Here is a 14615-nt window from a genome sequence, read left to right as displayed (position 1 = left end):
GGCCGCCAAGGCTTTGGGAGTTAACGCCTACCTGGACGGGAGGCACTGGAGAGAAGAGAGGGAAGGCTCTGAAACCCAACCGAGAAGGCGGGCTGGGGGAAGTCACTCCTGGAAAGAGGTTTTCTCGGGTGCCAGCACCCGGAGAGAGCTACTCCGGGGCCAGGCAAGCATCCCGCCTAGGCTCCCTAGTGCATATTAGTGAGTGACACGACGGCGACAGGACACAGAAGTGTCAGATGACAGCTGCGCCTGGCGCGCAAGGTGGTCCATTTTATTTTTGGTAGCTAGACGCCAGTAGGACGCACCACTTCAGCTCTAAACTGGAACTGGTGGTCCCAAGATGTTTTCTGTTCTTTTTAATTTTTTTGAGACAGGGTCTCGCTCTGTCGCCCAGGCTGGAGTGCAAAGGCGCGATCTCAACTCATCGCTACCCCCTCCTCCTGGGTTTGAGTGAACCTCCCACCTCAGGCTCAGTAGCTGGGACCACAGGCGCGAGCCACCACGCCGGCTAATTTTTATATTTTTTGCAGAGACAGGGTCTCGCTATGTTGCCAAGGCTGGTCTCGAACTCTTGGCCTCAAGTGATCCGCCCGCCTCGGCTTCCCGAAGTGCCCTACTGGCGTGAGCCACCGCGCCGGTCTGCCTCCAAGATTTTCGTTGCAAGGATGGAATGGTCGCTTCTGTGCGGCTCCTCCAAACCATCGTTGGGAGAGGCCTCCTTAAAGTCTGGGAGAAAAGTTGTTTCGGGTGGATATGAAAGTAAGGCAAAGCCGGAAAGAGGAGAGTAGCCGAAACAAGCAAAGTGATCGCGATGGGTTTAGGAAAGGTGATCTGGCGTGCTAAATGGCGTTTCCGGAGAAATCCGAAAACTACTGCTTTACAAAAGTATACTAAAGAGCTGCCCTGGGTCTGGAAACCCCTTAAGGGATCAAAATGGATGCAATGGGTATCCTTCTCCAATGACACCCCTCACGGGCCGGGAGCCTGGCAGTTCGCCACCCGCTGCCTCCCTTTCCGCAGCCAGGCTCGCAGCCGCTCAGCTACCTCTAAAGCCCGGAGCAGGGAAATCCGCGCAGGCCTGGACGGCCCGGGTGGTATCCTGCCTTCCCGCACACTGCGCATGCGCAGGGGGTGGACTGCTAGGTCGGCTCAGGGAGCGGTGACGAGTCCGGAAGCGCCTGCGCGCGCTCCTCGGTACGCGAACTAGTTTTGTTCGGTGCCCTCTGGACTGGAACCTTTCGGAGAGAACCCCCGGCAGGACCAACCCCGCACCCGCCAGCACCGCGGCAATGTCCAGCAACAGTTTTTCTTACAATGAGCAGTCCGGAGGAGGGGAGGCGACGGAGCTGGGTCAGGAGGCGACCTCAACCATTTCCCCCTCGGGGGCCTTCGGCCTCTTTAGCAGCGATTTGAAGAAGTGAGGAGAAAGGTTTGGGGTACGGGGATGGGAGGGAGGAGCTGGGGACTCGGAGGAGTGGGCGCCGGGTGGGCTCCCTGGAGTGGAGCGGGGTCGCCCTGAGATCTGAGCAGACCTGGGCGGTAACGTGTCCCACGGGTGGGTGGGTGGGGTTGGTTGGCGGTGGTGGGAGTTGGGGGAGTTTGGGGCGTGTGTGTGTAGGGGTCTCTAGTAGTTTTCAAACTTTAGTGAAAAGGAAACCGCTTGGTGAGCTTAGATCCCACCCCTGAAGACACTGATTGAATTGGACTTGGTCTGGGCTCGGGAATCTGAATTTTGAGCATAGTCTTCTAAGTTTATTTATCGTTCGCCGGATCAGACTTTGATACATTCCCTGATTAGGGTGAAACGAGTGTTTTGGTCAAGGTGAGAGTGCGAGTGTTGCTTGTGGGAAGTTATTTTGTGACCCCGGAGTGTAGGAGGAGAGAGGTGGGTTTAGGCTGTTTGAATGGACAAATTGGTTTATACCAGTATCAGTGTTCTTGGATTATATCCTTTGCACTACAGACAAAAACACCAATCCAAAATAAGCATATGAATAGAAAATATTTTAAGAGTGTTACTATGAACAAATCCTAAACTTTTACAAATTAATAATGTGAAGTTTAAAAACGAATGTTAAGATACACTTAGTTTTGTAAAAAGTATCACCGAGAAATGGAAAGAAATCCCAAGTTGTTTGTTTGGGGGGTGGGATGGTGGTATTGGGGTGGTGGTAGTGGTTAAATTTACCACAATTATCATTTTTACGTTTCTCTTATTTTAAATCTTTCATTACTAAGCAATATGGTCACATAATAGTCTGTCGCTAAATTCATGCTAAATTAAGGTAGAATAGCTGTGCTGGTAGCTTTGCAGATATGTTAGAGGGTATAATTAAAATTTAAATTAAACGTTACTAACAATATTGGGTAGTCTAGAAAGTGCTACTACTTGAAATTGGGATTACATTTTGGCTGTATTGAGGATCAAAATCATATAGATAGTACGTACGATACAATATTTTCGTTTCCTTTTTCCCAGGTTAGAAAAGTTTAAAAGTAAGGTAACTTTTCATTTTCATTTCATATAATTTTTCATTATATGCATTTGGTGATCCATTGTTCTAGAGCAAGTACGGAGCTTGTTGCCTTTACTGTAAGCAAAATGTTTAGACTGAATTAACCTGTAAATTGGCATCAATCTGTTTTGCAAATTAATTTACTTTTATGGTTTGTGAACACCCCGTGAGGGGTGTCATTGGAGAAGGATACCCATTGCATCCATTTTGATCCCTTAAGGGGTTTCCAGACCCAGGGCAGCTCTTTAGTATACTTCTGTAAAGCAATAGTTTTCGGATTTCTCCGGAAACGCCATTTAGCACGCCAGATCGCCTTCCTAAACCCATCGCGATCACTTTGCTTGTTTCGGCTACTCTCCTCTTTCCGGCTTTTCTCTTATATTTTTGTCAGATTTGGGGCCAGGCACGGCAGCTCTCGGCTGTAATCTCAGCACTTTGGGAGGCCAAGGCGGGCGGATCACTTGAGGCCAGGAGTTCGATACCAGCCTGGCCAACATGGTGAAACCGCGTCTCTACTAAAAATACAAAAATTAGCCGGGCGTGGTGCCTCGTGCTTGTAATCCCAGCTGGAGGCTGAGGCAGGAGAATCGCTTGAACCTGGGAGGTGGAAGCTGCAGTGAGCCGAGATCGCGCCACAGCACTCTAACTTTAGTGGGTGACAGAGTGAGACTCCGTCTCAAAAAAAGAAAAAAAAAAGGAAAAAGATTTTTGTCAAATTTTGACCTGATTTGGAAAAAAAAACCCAAAAAACTTATGGCCATTGACTCTGTGACCAGTGCTCTTGAGGTGACCTAATAGGTTGGATTTAAAATAAAAGTAGCTAATTGATTAGAGGTGGTATGTAATATATGCAAATAACCATGGTTGAATTGTGTTCCCCAAAAGATATTTATTGAGTGTTTGTGGCACCACTTTACATTTATTATCTCATTCAGTTTTCTTAACAACCCTGCAGGTTATTACCAGCTGCTCCCACTTTACACGTGAGGAAATTGGAGCGTGATCGTTAACTTGGGAAAGGCCGCAAAGCTAGAACATTGAACTGCCTGAATTTGAACTCAGAGGCTCTAATATTAGAGCCCATTCTCTCAAAAGTTTCGATGTCTACTTACTACTTGATGAAATGTATGGTATTTTTATTAGTGAGCGCATACAACTCACGAAAGCTTTAAAACTTTAAATAGCTCTAAGTAGTACCACCAGAGAAGCTTCCAGGGATTAGAAACATTTGGCTGTTGACCTGCAATCTAATGGAATTGTACAGAAACAAGGAGACCCCTGTTCTGGAAATGGTCATTAAATCTCTCTTGAGTCCACATTTTCTCATTTATAAAACTGTAATATTACTTGCCTTTTAAAAAAATCGAATGACATAATTTATGTAAAAAACTTGAAGCTCACCCTGTTTCCTCAGCTCTGGTTTTTAATGGTTTACTCTGATGAAATAGTTTCAAGTTTACAAAAAAGTTGCAACAATAGCACTGAGAGCAACCCTTTTGCAGATTTACCAATTAAAAAAATTGCTACATTGCTTGCCTACTGTCTCTGTCACTCACTCTCCCCATGCATATTCAGGCACATATACGTATTCATGTTATGTGTCTTCTGAACCATAGGAGACTCGGTTGTACACATCATGTTCTTTTTTTTTTTTGAGACGAGTCTCGCTCTGTCCCCCAGGCTGGAGTGCAGTGGTGCAATCTCGGCTCACTGCAAGCTCCGCCTCCTGGGTTCACGCCATTCTCCTGCCTCAGCCTCCCAGGTAGCTGGGACTACAGGCGCCCGCCACCACGCCCGGCTAATTTTTTGTATTTTCAGAAGAGACGGGGTTTCACCGTGTTAACCAGGATGGTCTCAATCTGCTGACCTTGTGATCTGCCCGCCTCGGCCTCCCAAAGTGCTGGGATTACAGGTGTGAGCCACCACGCCCGGCCCCTACATCATGTTCTTTTAAACTTAAAATCTCAATGTGTAACTTTTAAGAACAAAGATAGTCTCTTACACAACTTACAGTGTTGATGGATTCAGGAAATTTAATGTGTGTACAATCTATAGTATGTAATCTAATTTTATCGTTTGTTCCAATAAAGGTGTTTTCTTTTTTCCCAAGAATTTTTTTCCTCAAGTACAGGATCCAGTCCAAGATAATATATTTAATTTAGTTGCCATGTCTCTTTAGTCTTCTTTAATCTGGAGTAGTTCTTGAGCCTTTTTTGTCTTTCACGACCTTGACATATCTAAGGATTGCAAGCCTATTATTTTATTTTATGTTAATCAGTTTTTGGGTTTGTTGGTGTTTCCTCATGTTTAGATTCAGGTTATGTATCCTTGGCCGGAATACTACCATAGGTGATGCGTGCTTCTCAAACTATTACATTTGGAGGCGTAGGGTGTCCATCTTCATGATGTTAATTTTCCTAGTCACAGGGTTGTCCAGTTTCTCTATTGTATCATTTCTATTTTTTTTTTAATCAAATTATCTGTGGGGAGACACTGAGACCATGCAGATGTCTTGCTCTTTTTTAAATTGACCACTTCTACATTTAACAACCATTGATCAATCTCCTGAACCTGTCTTCCTCAATGGCTGCAAAATGGTAATGTTTCAGCTGCAACTCCCTCTACTGTTGTGCTCTTTGGCTTCTTGGCCTAGAGCTCTGTGTTCTCTGATCCTTCACTAACCATCTCAATGATGCCTAGGTACTTCCTAGTCATAGTATTAGATTTTTGTTTTATGAATTTAATCTTATTTATCAGTATTATTTATCCTCTCCTCCCTTCAAACAGAACCAGAACTAGATGACTTTATGAAAGTAGATCCTATACCTCATTTATTGACTAAAAAGGCCTGTGTATTAGATTATTTGCTTCAAGATTTTTAATGTCTTTATTTAAAATGTAAAGAACTTATTTTTGTACTCTCATTTTTTATTTTTTGAGACATGTCTTACTCTGTTGCCTAGGCTGAAGTGCAGTGGTGCAATCATGGCTCACCGCATCCTCAACCTCCCGGGCTCAAGTGATCCTTCGCACCTCAGGCTTCTGAGTGGCTCAGACTACAGGTTCATGTCACCATGCCCAGCTAATGTTTGTATTTACTGTAGAGATTGGGTCTTGCCATGTTGCCCAGGCTAGTCTTGAACTCCTGGGCTCAAGCAATCCGCCTGCCTCATCCTCCAAAAGTGCTGGAATTACAGGCGTGCACCACTGTGCCTGGCCCCTTCCTTCTTTTTGAAATGTTCTCAACTTCTATTGTTTCTGTTTTTTTCTAAGTTATTTTTCTTCATTAAAAAAAAACAAACTTCTTTTATCTTAACCAATTTGGGTATGTGTGCGTATAATTAAAAGTAATTTTAATAATTCTATTACTGGATTAAACATTTAATCAGGAATTAATTTCTAGAAACAAACAGACAAGACTAGTTAATTTTTCTTAATTTCAATAGTAAAGCTACTAAAGTTGTAAATCTCTTTTCTTTTAAGAGCATCATGGTGTATTAGAAAGGACATGAGGCTGGGAGTGGTGGCCCCTGCCTGTAATCTTAGCATTTTGGGAGGCCCAGGCAGGTGGATTGCTTGAACCCAGGAGTTCCAGACCAGCCTGGGCAACATAGTGAGACCTTGTCTCTATAAATAAAAACGGGGAAAAAAACCAAAAAACATTGGGCCCAGAGTCAGAAGACCTGGATTTAAGTTGATGTTTTCCACTTGTAGTAGTGCTTCCTTGTTCAAGTTGCTGATCTCTTCAAACTTCGGTTTCCTCATTTCTAGACAGGATGTGATAATACTTGCCTCTTTTGTGAGGATCTCATAAGATGGTGTACTTCAAAGTGATTTCTAAACTAGGGTATTAACTAACAGTATTTGGGAAAGTTGGTGAAGACTTCACTGAGGTAGTGACATTTTAGATCTTGAAGCCTGAGGTTTTTGCCAGGTGGAGGAAAGATGGATCCTTTAGCTAAGCAGAGTATGTAGAAACCAGAAGATTTGCAAAAGAAAAAGCATGTTCAGATGAGGTGGATATTTAGACATCACAATTTTGAATAGTAGGCAGTAAAGTATGGGAATGGATGAAATCACCCAGGGAAGACTTCTTGTTAGATGAGAAGGCAGTTTAGACAAAACCTAGGGGACACCAGGATATAAAATATGAATGGAAGAACTAGAAAAAGAGACAGAGCTCACAGGGATGGGAAACTACGGAAAGGTTTAAAAAAGAGGATGCTAACAGGAAAATTAAAAGAAGGAAATGTTCAGCTATGTCAGGAGTTGTAGAGTAAGGACAAATAGAATGAAGGCTGAAAGGAGGCCTTTGGGTTTAACAATTGAAAGGTGACTTTAGCGGCCAGTAACTTAGCAATGCAGTACCTCCCGAACACCTTGAAAGGTAGCATTTTTACTCCCTGTTGAAATTGGGGTGGGCTTTTCATTTGTTTAGATTCAAAGAGCTAATTTAGATCCAAGCAAAGGACTGCATGCTTTCCTGTAGTCAGTAATATAACTCAGTGTATTTGGATTGCATCAGTAAAGCCTGACTTATTTTTTAACTTAAATCTTATTCATTGTCAACTTTATAATATCAAACATGAAAACTCTATCATATTCCTTCTTAACCTTTAATATCAGTGATTCTCAGGAGAGTCCAGTAGGAAGATTACATGTGTCTGTGGTTTGTATGCAATTATAGCAACTCTGACTTTATCTCCACTACTTTTTGTGTCTTTCAGGAAGGCATATAGAAATGCAGCTGAGTGAGATTCATTTACTTAGGGTGATGTTATTGAATATACCTTATTAAAAATACAATTTTATTAATAGTAACACATTATATTTGACATACCTCAAAAAGTCATTGTGTCTCTCTATGGGGTTCTAAACTTATTTGTGTTTAAGTCCATTTTTTATTAATAATTTAACTAGTGTCTGTATCATATTTTTGGGTGTTTTTTTTTTCATTTAACATTTTTTCACAGTCTAGTTGTTTAGTGCTTGCTCCACTTTCTTTTTGCTTATCCTAGTATTTCTCATTTAAACCTTTATCTCATTCTGTATTTTCAGTTTATGTAGTTGCTCAGTGAATATTTCTTAAATATTTATGTACATAAATCATTCACACATTCTGCTCATATTAAAGACTATGATTTGTGTGAAGGTGCCTAGCAAAGTGTCTGGCTCGTAATTTTGCTTAATTAAATATTTTCAGATCCTTTTACTCAATTCAGTGATTTAGATTCCATTAACATTTGCTCTCTCATTAGCCAGTGTTGTTAAAAAATGAAGCACGACTGATTCAGTGGACCCTATGCAGAAGGAAATCCTCATCTGGTATTTCCATTGTTTTGTATTACAGCATCACCCTGGAGCTAATTGTGTGTAGGTTCAGAACAACCATTTTCTCCATGGGATTGCTTGGGTCTTTGCTGTGGTTAGAGTTAACTGACTGGGAATTGTCGTGTAGGTATGGAATGAACCTTACAATCAGGATTTTTATTTAGTCTTTATCCCCGTCTTCAAAGGCATCTTTACCTCCAAATCTTGGATCATTCCATATGTATGGTTCATTCCTCTGTGTTTTCACCATAAAAATACATAACAATTATAAGATCTTTATCTTGTTTTTAAGAAACTTAGACTTTATTTGGAGACATAAGGTTAATGTGAACTGTCAGTAATTCAAGTATACAATTAATGTTAAATTGTGTAATTCAACTTTTCAGTGTGACATACCTTTTGAAAATTATTTGTTATAAGCCTTTGTTTGTGTAAACAGTGATTTACCGAAGAAAATGGGAATGCTGGAATTTTGAAATGTTAAGGATGTTTTAGTATGAGATGTTGAAAATGTTGGTGCCCTGAGTCATAAGCATGACATGAAGAGGCACGGGCTCCTTCCTCATTGTAAATTCCTTTCTCTTGTGCTCAGGAGTTCAGGGTTGCTGCTATGAAAATGTGCTTCAGTCATGATTTTTTTAGCATACTGTTATACATCTGATCATCTTTAAGTTCTGAAGATTTAAATACCTTGTGTTCTAATAATTCCAGTTTTGATAACTGATCTGTCTTGTTAATTATGTTTAGCTAATTGAAATTTATGGTCATTAGATCTGGTGTTAGAGCTGTTAACATAGTTGCTTGCTATATATGTAAACTGGGTCCTACTTTTTTTTTTTAAAACAAGGGGTACATTAAGTTATTAGGAAATTTTAGTATTTTATTTATTTTTCACTAAGGTAAATTTCAGCATTTGTTCCAAGGTGACTAAAAACAAAAGAAGAAACTGTATACTAGTATCTGCAGTGCATTCCTAGCAGCTAAACTAGTTGTTTTTGTCTTCATAAAGACCATTAGTTTTACAAAGGGCCAACTATTCAAATTAAGGATTGTCATTTCAGTGGTGCAGTGGGGTTCCATTTATAATATAATTTAATTCCTGAAATATATTTCAAATTAAATAAGATTTTACTACATTGAATAGAAATTTGATGAAATACTGCCTGTAAACAGAGTCTTACTTTCCAACAGATAATAAAACCTTTGATCTTATTTTGCTTTGCTTGCATATCTCCTTGAAGGAGAGCCGGTTCTGACTTTTACATTTTGTCTTAATAAATATTCAAGAAAATATTCTTTCTTGACAGTAGGATATGTTACTTTTAAAATCACTGATCTGGTAAAATTTGAGGAGAAAAATCTGAAAATTAAATTTCAAACTTTACCATTAAATCATAAGATGTGAGATTTTATGTTATTTTAAATAATATTTAGTATTTGGAACAACATTACCAGAGCTGAATGATTAAAGCACACGAAAAAGGCAGACAGATGGTTGGTTGAAATGTTCTTTTTTGCTGCATGAAAAGTTATAAATGCCCATGGAATGACAAATGTATTATAGTGAAATAATTTGACAGTATTGCACTCGTGTATATAAATGAACTACTGACAAAAACAAATTGCCTGCAGTCCAAATTCAAAATTTAAAATGAAGAGCTTAAAGTGGAATAATCAAGAAGGAAATGATTTTCCTCTATTTCATATTATTATGAATAACGTTGGTTCGTGTATTTAGAGAAGGCTTATTTAGCATATCAGCTGGAAAGACTTAATAGATCTACAAAAGTGAACAGTTTATAGCCAATATCTGTTTATTGATGGACTGATTATTTATATTGCTGATAGGAACCAACCTAATTAGAAGTCTAGTGTCCTTAATTCAGCTGAGTGAGTTGGCATGGTAGCTGGACTAATGAGAGAACGAATAAGGCCCTGTCTCTGTTTTGTGCTGCTGTAACAAAAAACCTGAGACTGGGTAATTTGTAAAGAAGAGAATTTTATTTCTCACATTTTTGGAGGCCAGGAAATCCAAGATTGAGTCACAGGCAGGTTTAGTTTCCTGGTGAGGGCTGCTCTTTGCTTCTAAGATGGCCCTTTATTGCTGCATCCTCTGGAGAGGAGTAATGCTGTGTCCTCACTGGGCAGAAGGTGGAAGGGCGAGAGGATGGAAGACTGTGAAGCCTCTTTTGCAAGGACCTGAATCTCATTCATGAAGGGAGGAGCCCTCATGACTAAATCTTAAAGGCCCCACCTCTTAATGCCATCACATTGGCCATTAAGTTTGAACATCTGAATTTTGGAGGGGACACATTGAAACCATAGTAGGGTGTCTCCAAAATCATAGGTTGGCAGAGCTAGGCATCACCCAACTTTATTCTTGGAATGGGGTTTCTGCAAGTTTTTTAAAGCCTAGGTTGAGAATGTGGTCAAGAAGGATGTGGGGGAAATTAATTAGTAAAATATGAGGGCAGAGAGATAAGGGGCAGAGTGGAAGATGGAGACCTGATTGTGTAGGGCCTTGAAAAATCATTGTAAGGTCTTTGATTTTACTCTGAGTGAGAAGGAATGCCATTTGGAGAATTTTGAGCAGAGGGGTGAAATGATTGTTTACCCTTTAAAGGGACATTTTGCCTCTTGAACTAGGAGTAGACTGCAGATTTGAGGCAAGGAGACCAGCAAGGAGACTGTTACAGTAATTCAGGCAAGAGAAGGTGATCAGATTGGTGGTAGTGGAGAGAAGTGGGTAAGTTATGGATATATTTGAAAGGTAGAGCCAATGAGATTTGCTGATAGTTTGGAATAGCTGTCAACTAAAATGAAGAATATTGTGCAAAGAGAAGTTTTTTGTTTTTGTTTTTGTTTTTAAAGGGGGGAGGGGACCAAGAGCTTGTGCATGTTAAGTTTGAGATGCGATTAGGCATCCATGTGGAGATACTAAATAGGCAGTTGGAAATCAGAGTCTGGAGCTTAGAGGAGGAGTCAGGCTAGAAGTATAAATTTGGGTGTCATCAGGTATCATGGGATTGGATGAGACACCGAGGAAGTGAGTGTAGAAGGAGGTCAGAGTCAGTCAGTCCTGGGACATTCCTGGAGTAATTGTGTCAAATAATGCACACAGGCCAAGTAAGATGATTACTGAGAAGGGAGTTTTGGATTTGTCACTGGGCAGAACTTTGGTGACCTTGACAGGCAGTTTAGGTGCACTGGTGGGGCTGAAAACCTCATGAGTGGGCTTAAGAGAGAAGGGAGAAGAAGAATTGTAATTGGTATGGTTATTATTATTATTATTATTTTTTGAGATGGAGTCTTGCTCTGTCGCCCAGGCTGAAGTGCAGTGGTGCGATCTCTGCTTACTGCAAGCTCCGCCTCCCGGATTCACACCAATCTCCTGCCTCAGCCTCCTGAGTAGCTGGGGCTACAGGCGCCCGCCATCACGCCTGGCTAACTTTTTTTGTATTTTTATTAGAGATGGGGTTTCACCGTGTTAGCCAGGATGGTCTAGATTTCCTGACCTCGTGAACCGCCCGCCGCGGCCTCCCAAAGTGTTGGGATTACAGGCGTGAGCCGCCGCACCTGGCCGTTAGTTTGCTTTTAAGTATAGAGGAGCAGAGAAATGGAGCAGCACTTGGAGAGGAATGTTATGTCAAGGAATTTTTCTTTAAGGTAGGATAAACTGTATTATCTTGTTTGCTGATGGAACCAACTGATGTAGAGGAGGAAAAATAGATGATGCAGTAGAGAGAAGGAAAATTGCTGGAGAATTGCTGATATCCCCTTTTCCTTCTAGAAAACTTAGCAGATACATGTTAGCTGAAAAATAACAACCCTGATTTCAACATCCAGAAGAAATTGGTTAATATTGTATAATCTTTTAGCCTTTTTTCTCTTACATATATATTTATATGTATGTGTGTGTATATCATATGTTTTTAGAGTAAAGCTATATGCTTTTATAATATGACATTATAATTTACTTGTTTCATTTACCAATGCATGGAGCCTGGTCATTTCTTAAAATGATAGTCCTTTTAGGACAAATTGTAGTTAAACTACTATCTATTAGCTATTAGGAAAGTAAACAACTAAGGTATACAAATGAGGTTATGTAGCTAGCTCCTCTAAAGGATTTAAATAGTATCTTATATAGAATGGACCGTATTAATTATTAACTACATAAATAGAATAACCTTGCAAAAGAATGAATACTAATGATGTTAGATAGTAGCACTGATGAGGACTTTCCACACATACCTGTGTATACCAGGCAGAAAGAATAGCATATACCTAGGTTTAGAGCTGTAATGTTCAATATGGTAGCCACTAGCCAAAAGTAGCTATTTAAATTTAATTTAATTAAAAAATTCAGTTTCTCAGCCACTCTAGCCACATTTCATGTATGTGATGTAGCTAGCAGTTACTATATTGGTTAATGCAGATAAGTGATTATTTCTGTTATCACAGAACATTCTATTGGATACTGCTGGTTTAGAGGCAAGGATTTATGGCTTATTTAGGGAACAGGAAACAATTCAGTATGGCAAGAGCACATAGTTGGGAGGAAATGAGGGACTGACTGATGAAAGATGGTTAGGAGGTAATCAGAGTCTGTATTATGAAGAGTTTTGCATACCATGCTCAGAAATTTGGATTTTATCATGAAGGTTTGCACACTTAGGAGTGCTAAAGTATAGGAGCAACATAAAACGATTTATTTTTTAAAAAAGATCACATTGGCTGCACCAGTGTTTTTGGACTGGACAAGTATGTGAATGATGCTAGAATTCTGTGATACTGGAAACACGGATGGATAGAGTAAGTTTGGAGTGAGGAGGGAACCTGTTGAGGTCTATTTTGGATCTGCTGAATTTGAATTAATAGTTAGGCATTCATTGAGCGGTTAGATACATAGATAAGGTATTCAGGACAGATACCTGGGCTGGTGACGTAGATTTGGGAGTCATTAGTTGAGGACATTGTAGTTGGAGCTGTTGAGTGGAAAGTGTGTGTGTGGCATGTGAGGAGAAGGCCAGCGAGGAATCTTAGTAAAGTCTACATTGAAGAGAGTAGGAGAATTGGAACTTACTTAGAAAACTAAGAAGGGAGAATTCAGTTTGGGGAAACCATGAAAGTTGATTGTTTAAGTTTTTTAATTGTGTTTAAGGTGTAAGGAAAGGGCGAAACTTACTTCCTACTTCTTTAGGAGGAAGATGGCAGATAAATGGTTTATTGTGTGGTTTGTTGAGAGAGTGTGGTGTGATGGTTAGACACACTCACTCTGGAACTACTCATGGGTGTGAAAATGTGGCACAGAGTTAGTAAGTGGTACTTGGACAGATTATTTTACAACTTTCTGCCCTTGGTTTTCTTATCTGTAAAATGGGGATGAGGATGATAATGTACCTACACTCACTGAGTAGTTGTGAGGATTAAAAGATTTAACATATATAAATAGTGCCTGGTACATAATAAACATAGTAATTATGATTACCATTGTAACACCATTAAAGTCATTTAAAGTTTTTTTTTCCATTTTTGTTTTTTGATTTTAAGAGACACAATCTCTTTCTGTGCCCCAAGCTGGAGTGCAGTGACCCTAGCATATCTTACTCCTGGGCACAAGTGATCCTCCTGCCTCAGCCTTCTGAATAGCTGGGACTGCAGACATGTATCACCATGCCTATCTTTTTTTTTTTTTTTTTTGGTAGAGACAGAGTCTTACTGTGTTGCCCACGCTGGTCTTGAACTCCTGGGCTCAAGCCATCCTCCTGCCTCGGCCTCCCAAAGTGCTCGGAGTACAGGCAGGGCTACCATGCCTGGCCTGTTTATTTTTAATACAATGTACTTTTTTTAAGCTATTATCATTTTAGAATTATTGTTAATTTTCACATTAACCATTGCTTTGTTTTTAATTTTTAAATTTTCATCAAACTTCAGTTTTTCTGAATTGTATTTCACAAGTGTTTGAAACAACTAAATATATTTACTTTTAATGGCAAAAACCTCTATTACTTTTGCACCAGCCTAATACAAAGTGCCTTTAATGTGCACCACATAAAAATACATGAAATTAATAAGCACTAAGTAATTCTTCTGTGTGATTATCAAGGATTTGGGAACAATTATTATAGTACAAGGGAGTAAAAAGTGTATTTGTTTTAAACTTTTTTAATTTTCAATCTTCTTTTGTATCCTATGGCTTTGAAGCTGTTCTTGAAGAAGCATCCTATTTCTTGTTTTTCCTAAAAGAAGACAGGCTTATGTATGTTTTGCTTTAACAGAAATAAAAAGAGGAGGGGCTAAGTTGTCAGCAGTGCCAGCTACTGGTGTGGAATCAAGTAAAATGGTACGGCAGTTTGGTGATAAGGCAGTTGTTGGTGACCTTGGTGGTGGTGACAGCAGTGTCAAGGGATGTTGAGTGTGGAAGTCAGATGGCAGTGGATTGGTGGATGGGTGAGAAGTGAGTGAAAGAAGATCACTTCTCTGAAAAACTTTGGCTTTCAGGTGGAGAAAGGATGATTATTACAGGGAGACATGGAGCCTAAGGAGCTTTTTTTTTCTTTTAGAGTAGTTTCTTTATTTTATTTTTAATTATGGTAAAATACACCTGAATAACTTTATCATCCTAACCATTTTTTCTCCTATTTGACAAGATATCAAGCAACCTAACCATTGTTAAGTGCACAGTTCAGTGGCATTAAATATATTCATATTGTTAGGCAATTGTTACCACCATCCCTCTCCAGAACTCTTTTTATACTGCACCAC

At 39.9% G+C, this 14615-nt stretch overlaps 1 protein-coding gene across 3 annotated transcripts in view; it reads left to right on the top strand.

Annotated features, from left to right (window-relative positions):
* The first annotated feature begins 1170 nt into the window (after window positions 1–1170).
* The window catches only part of AP3B1 (adaptor related protein complex 3 subunit beta 1), a 298620-nt gene continuing 285175 nt past the window's right edge, over window positions 1171–14615 (top strand). For all 3 annotated transcript variants that reach the window (XM_028849534.2, XM_028849535.2, XM_028849539.2), the window contains exon 1: window positions 1171–1417. In XM_028849534.2, the coding sequence (XP_028705367.1) occupies window positions 1290–1417 (128 nt within the window). In that variant the 5' untranslated portion in view covers window positions 1171–1289. The remainder of the gene's footprint in view (window positions 1418–14615) is intronic.

The sequence above is a fragment of the Macaca mulatta genome, chromosome 6 (genome assembly GCF_049350105.2).
Source record: "Macaca mulatta isolate MMU2019108-1 chromosome 6, T2T-MMU8v2.0, whole genome shotgun sequence".
NCBI lineage: Eukaryota > Metazoa > Chordata > Mammalia > Primates > Cercopithecidae > Macaca > Macaca mulatta.
This window is presented reverse-complemented; position numbering and strand designations above follow the sequence as displayed.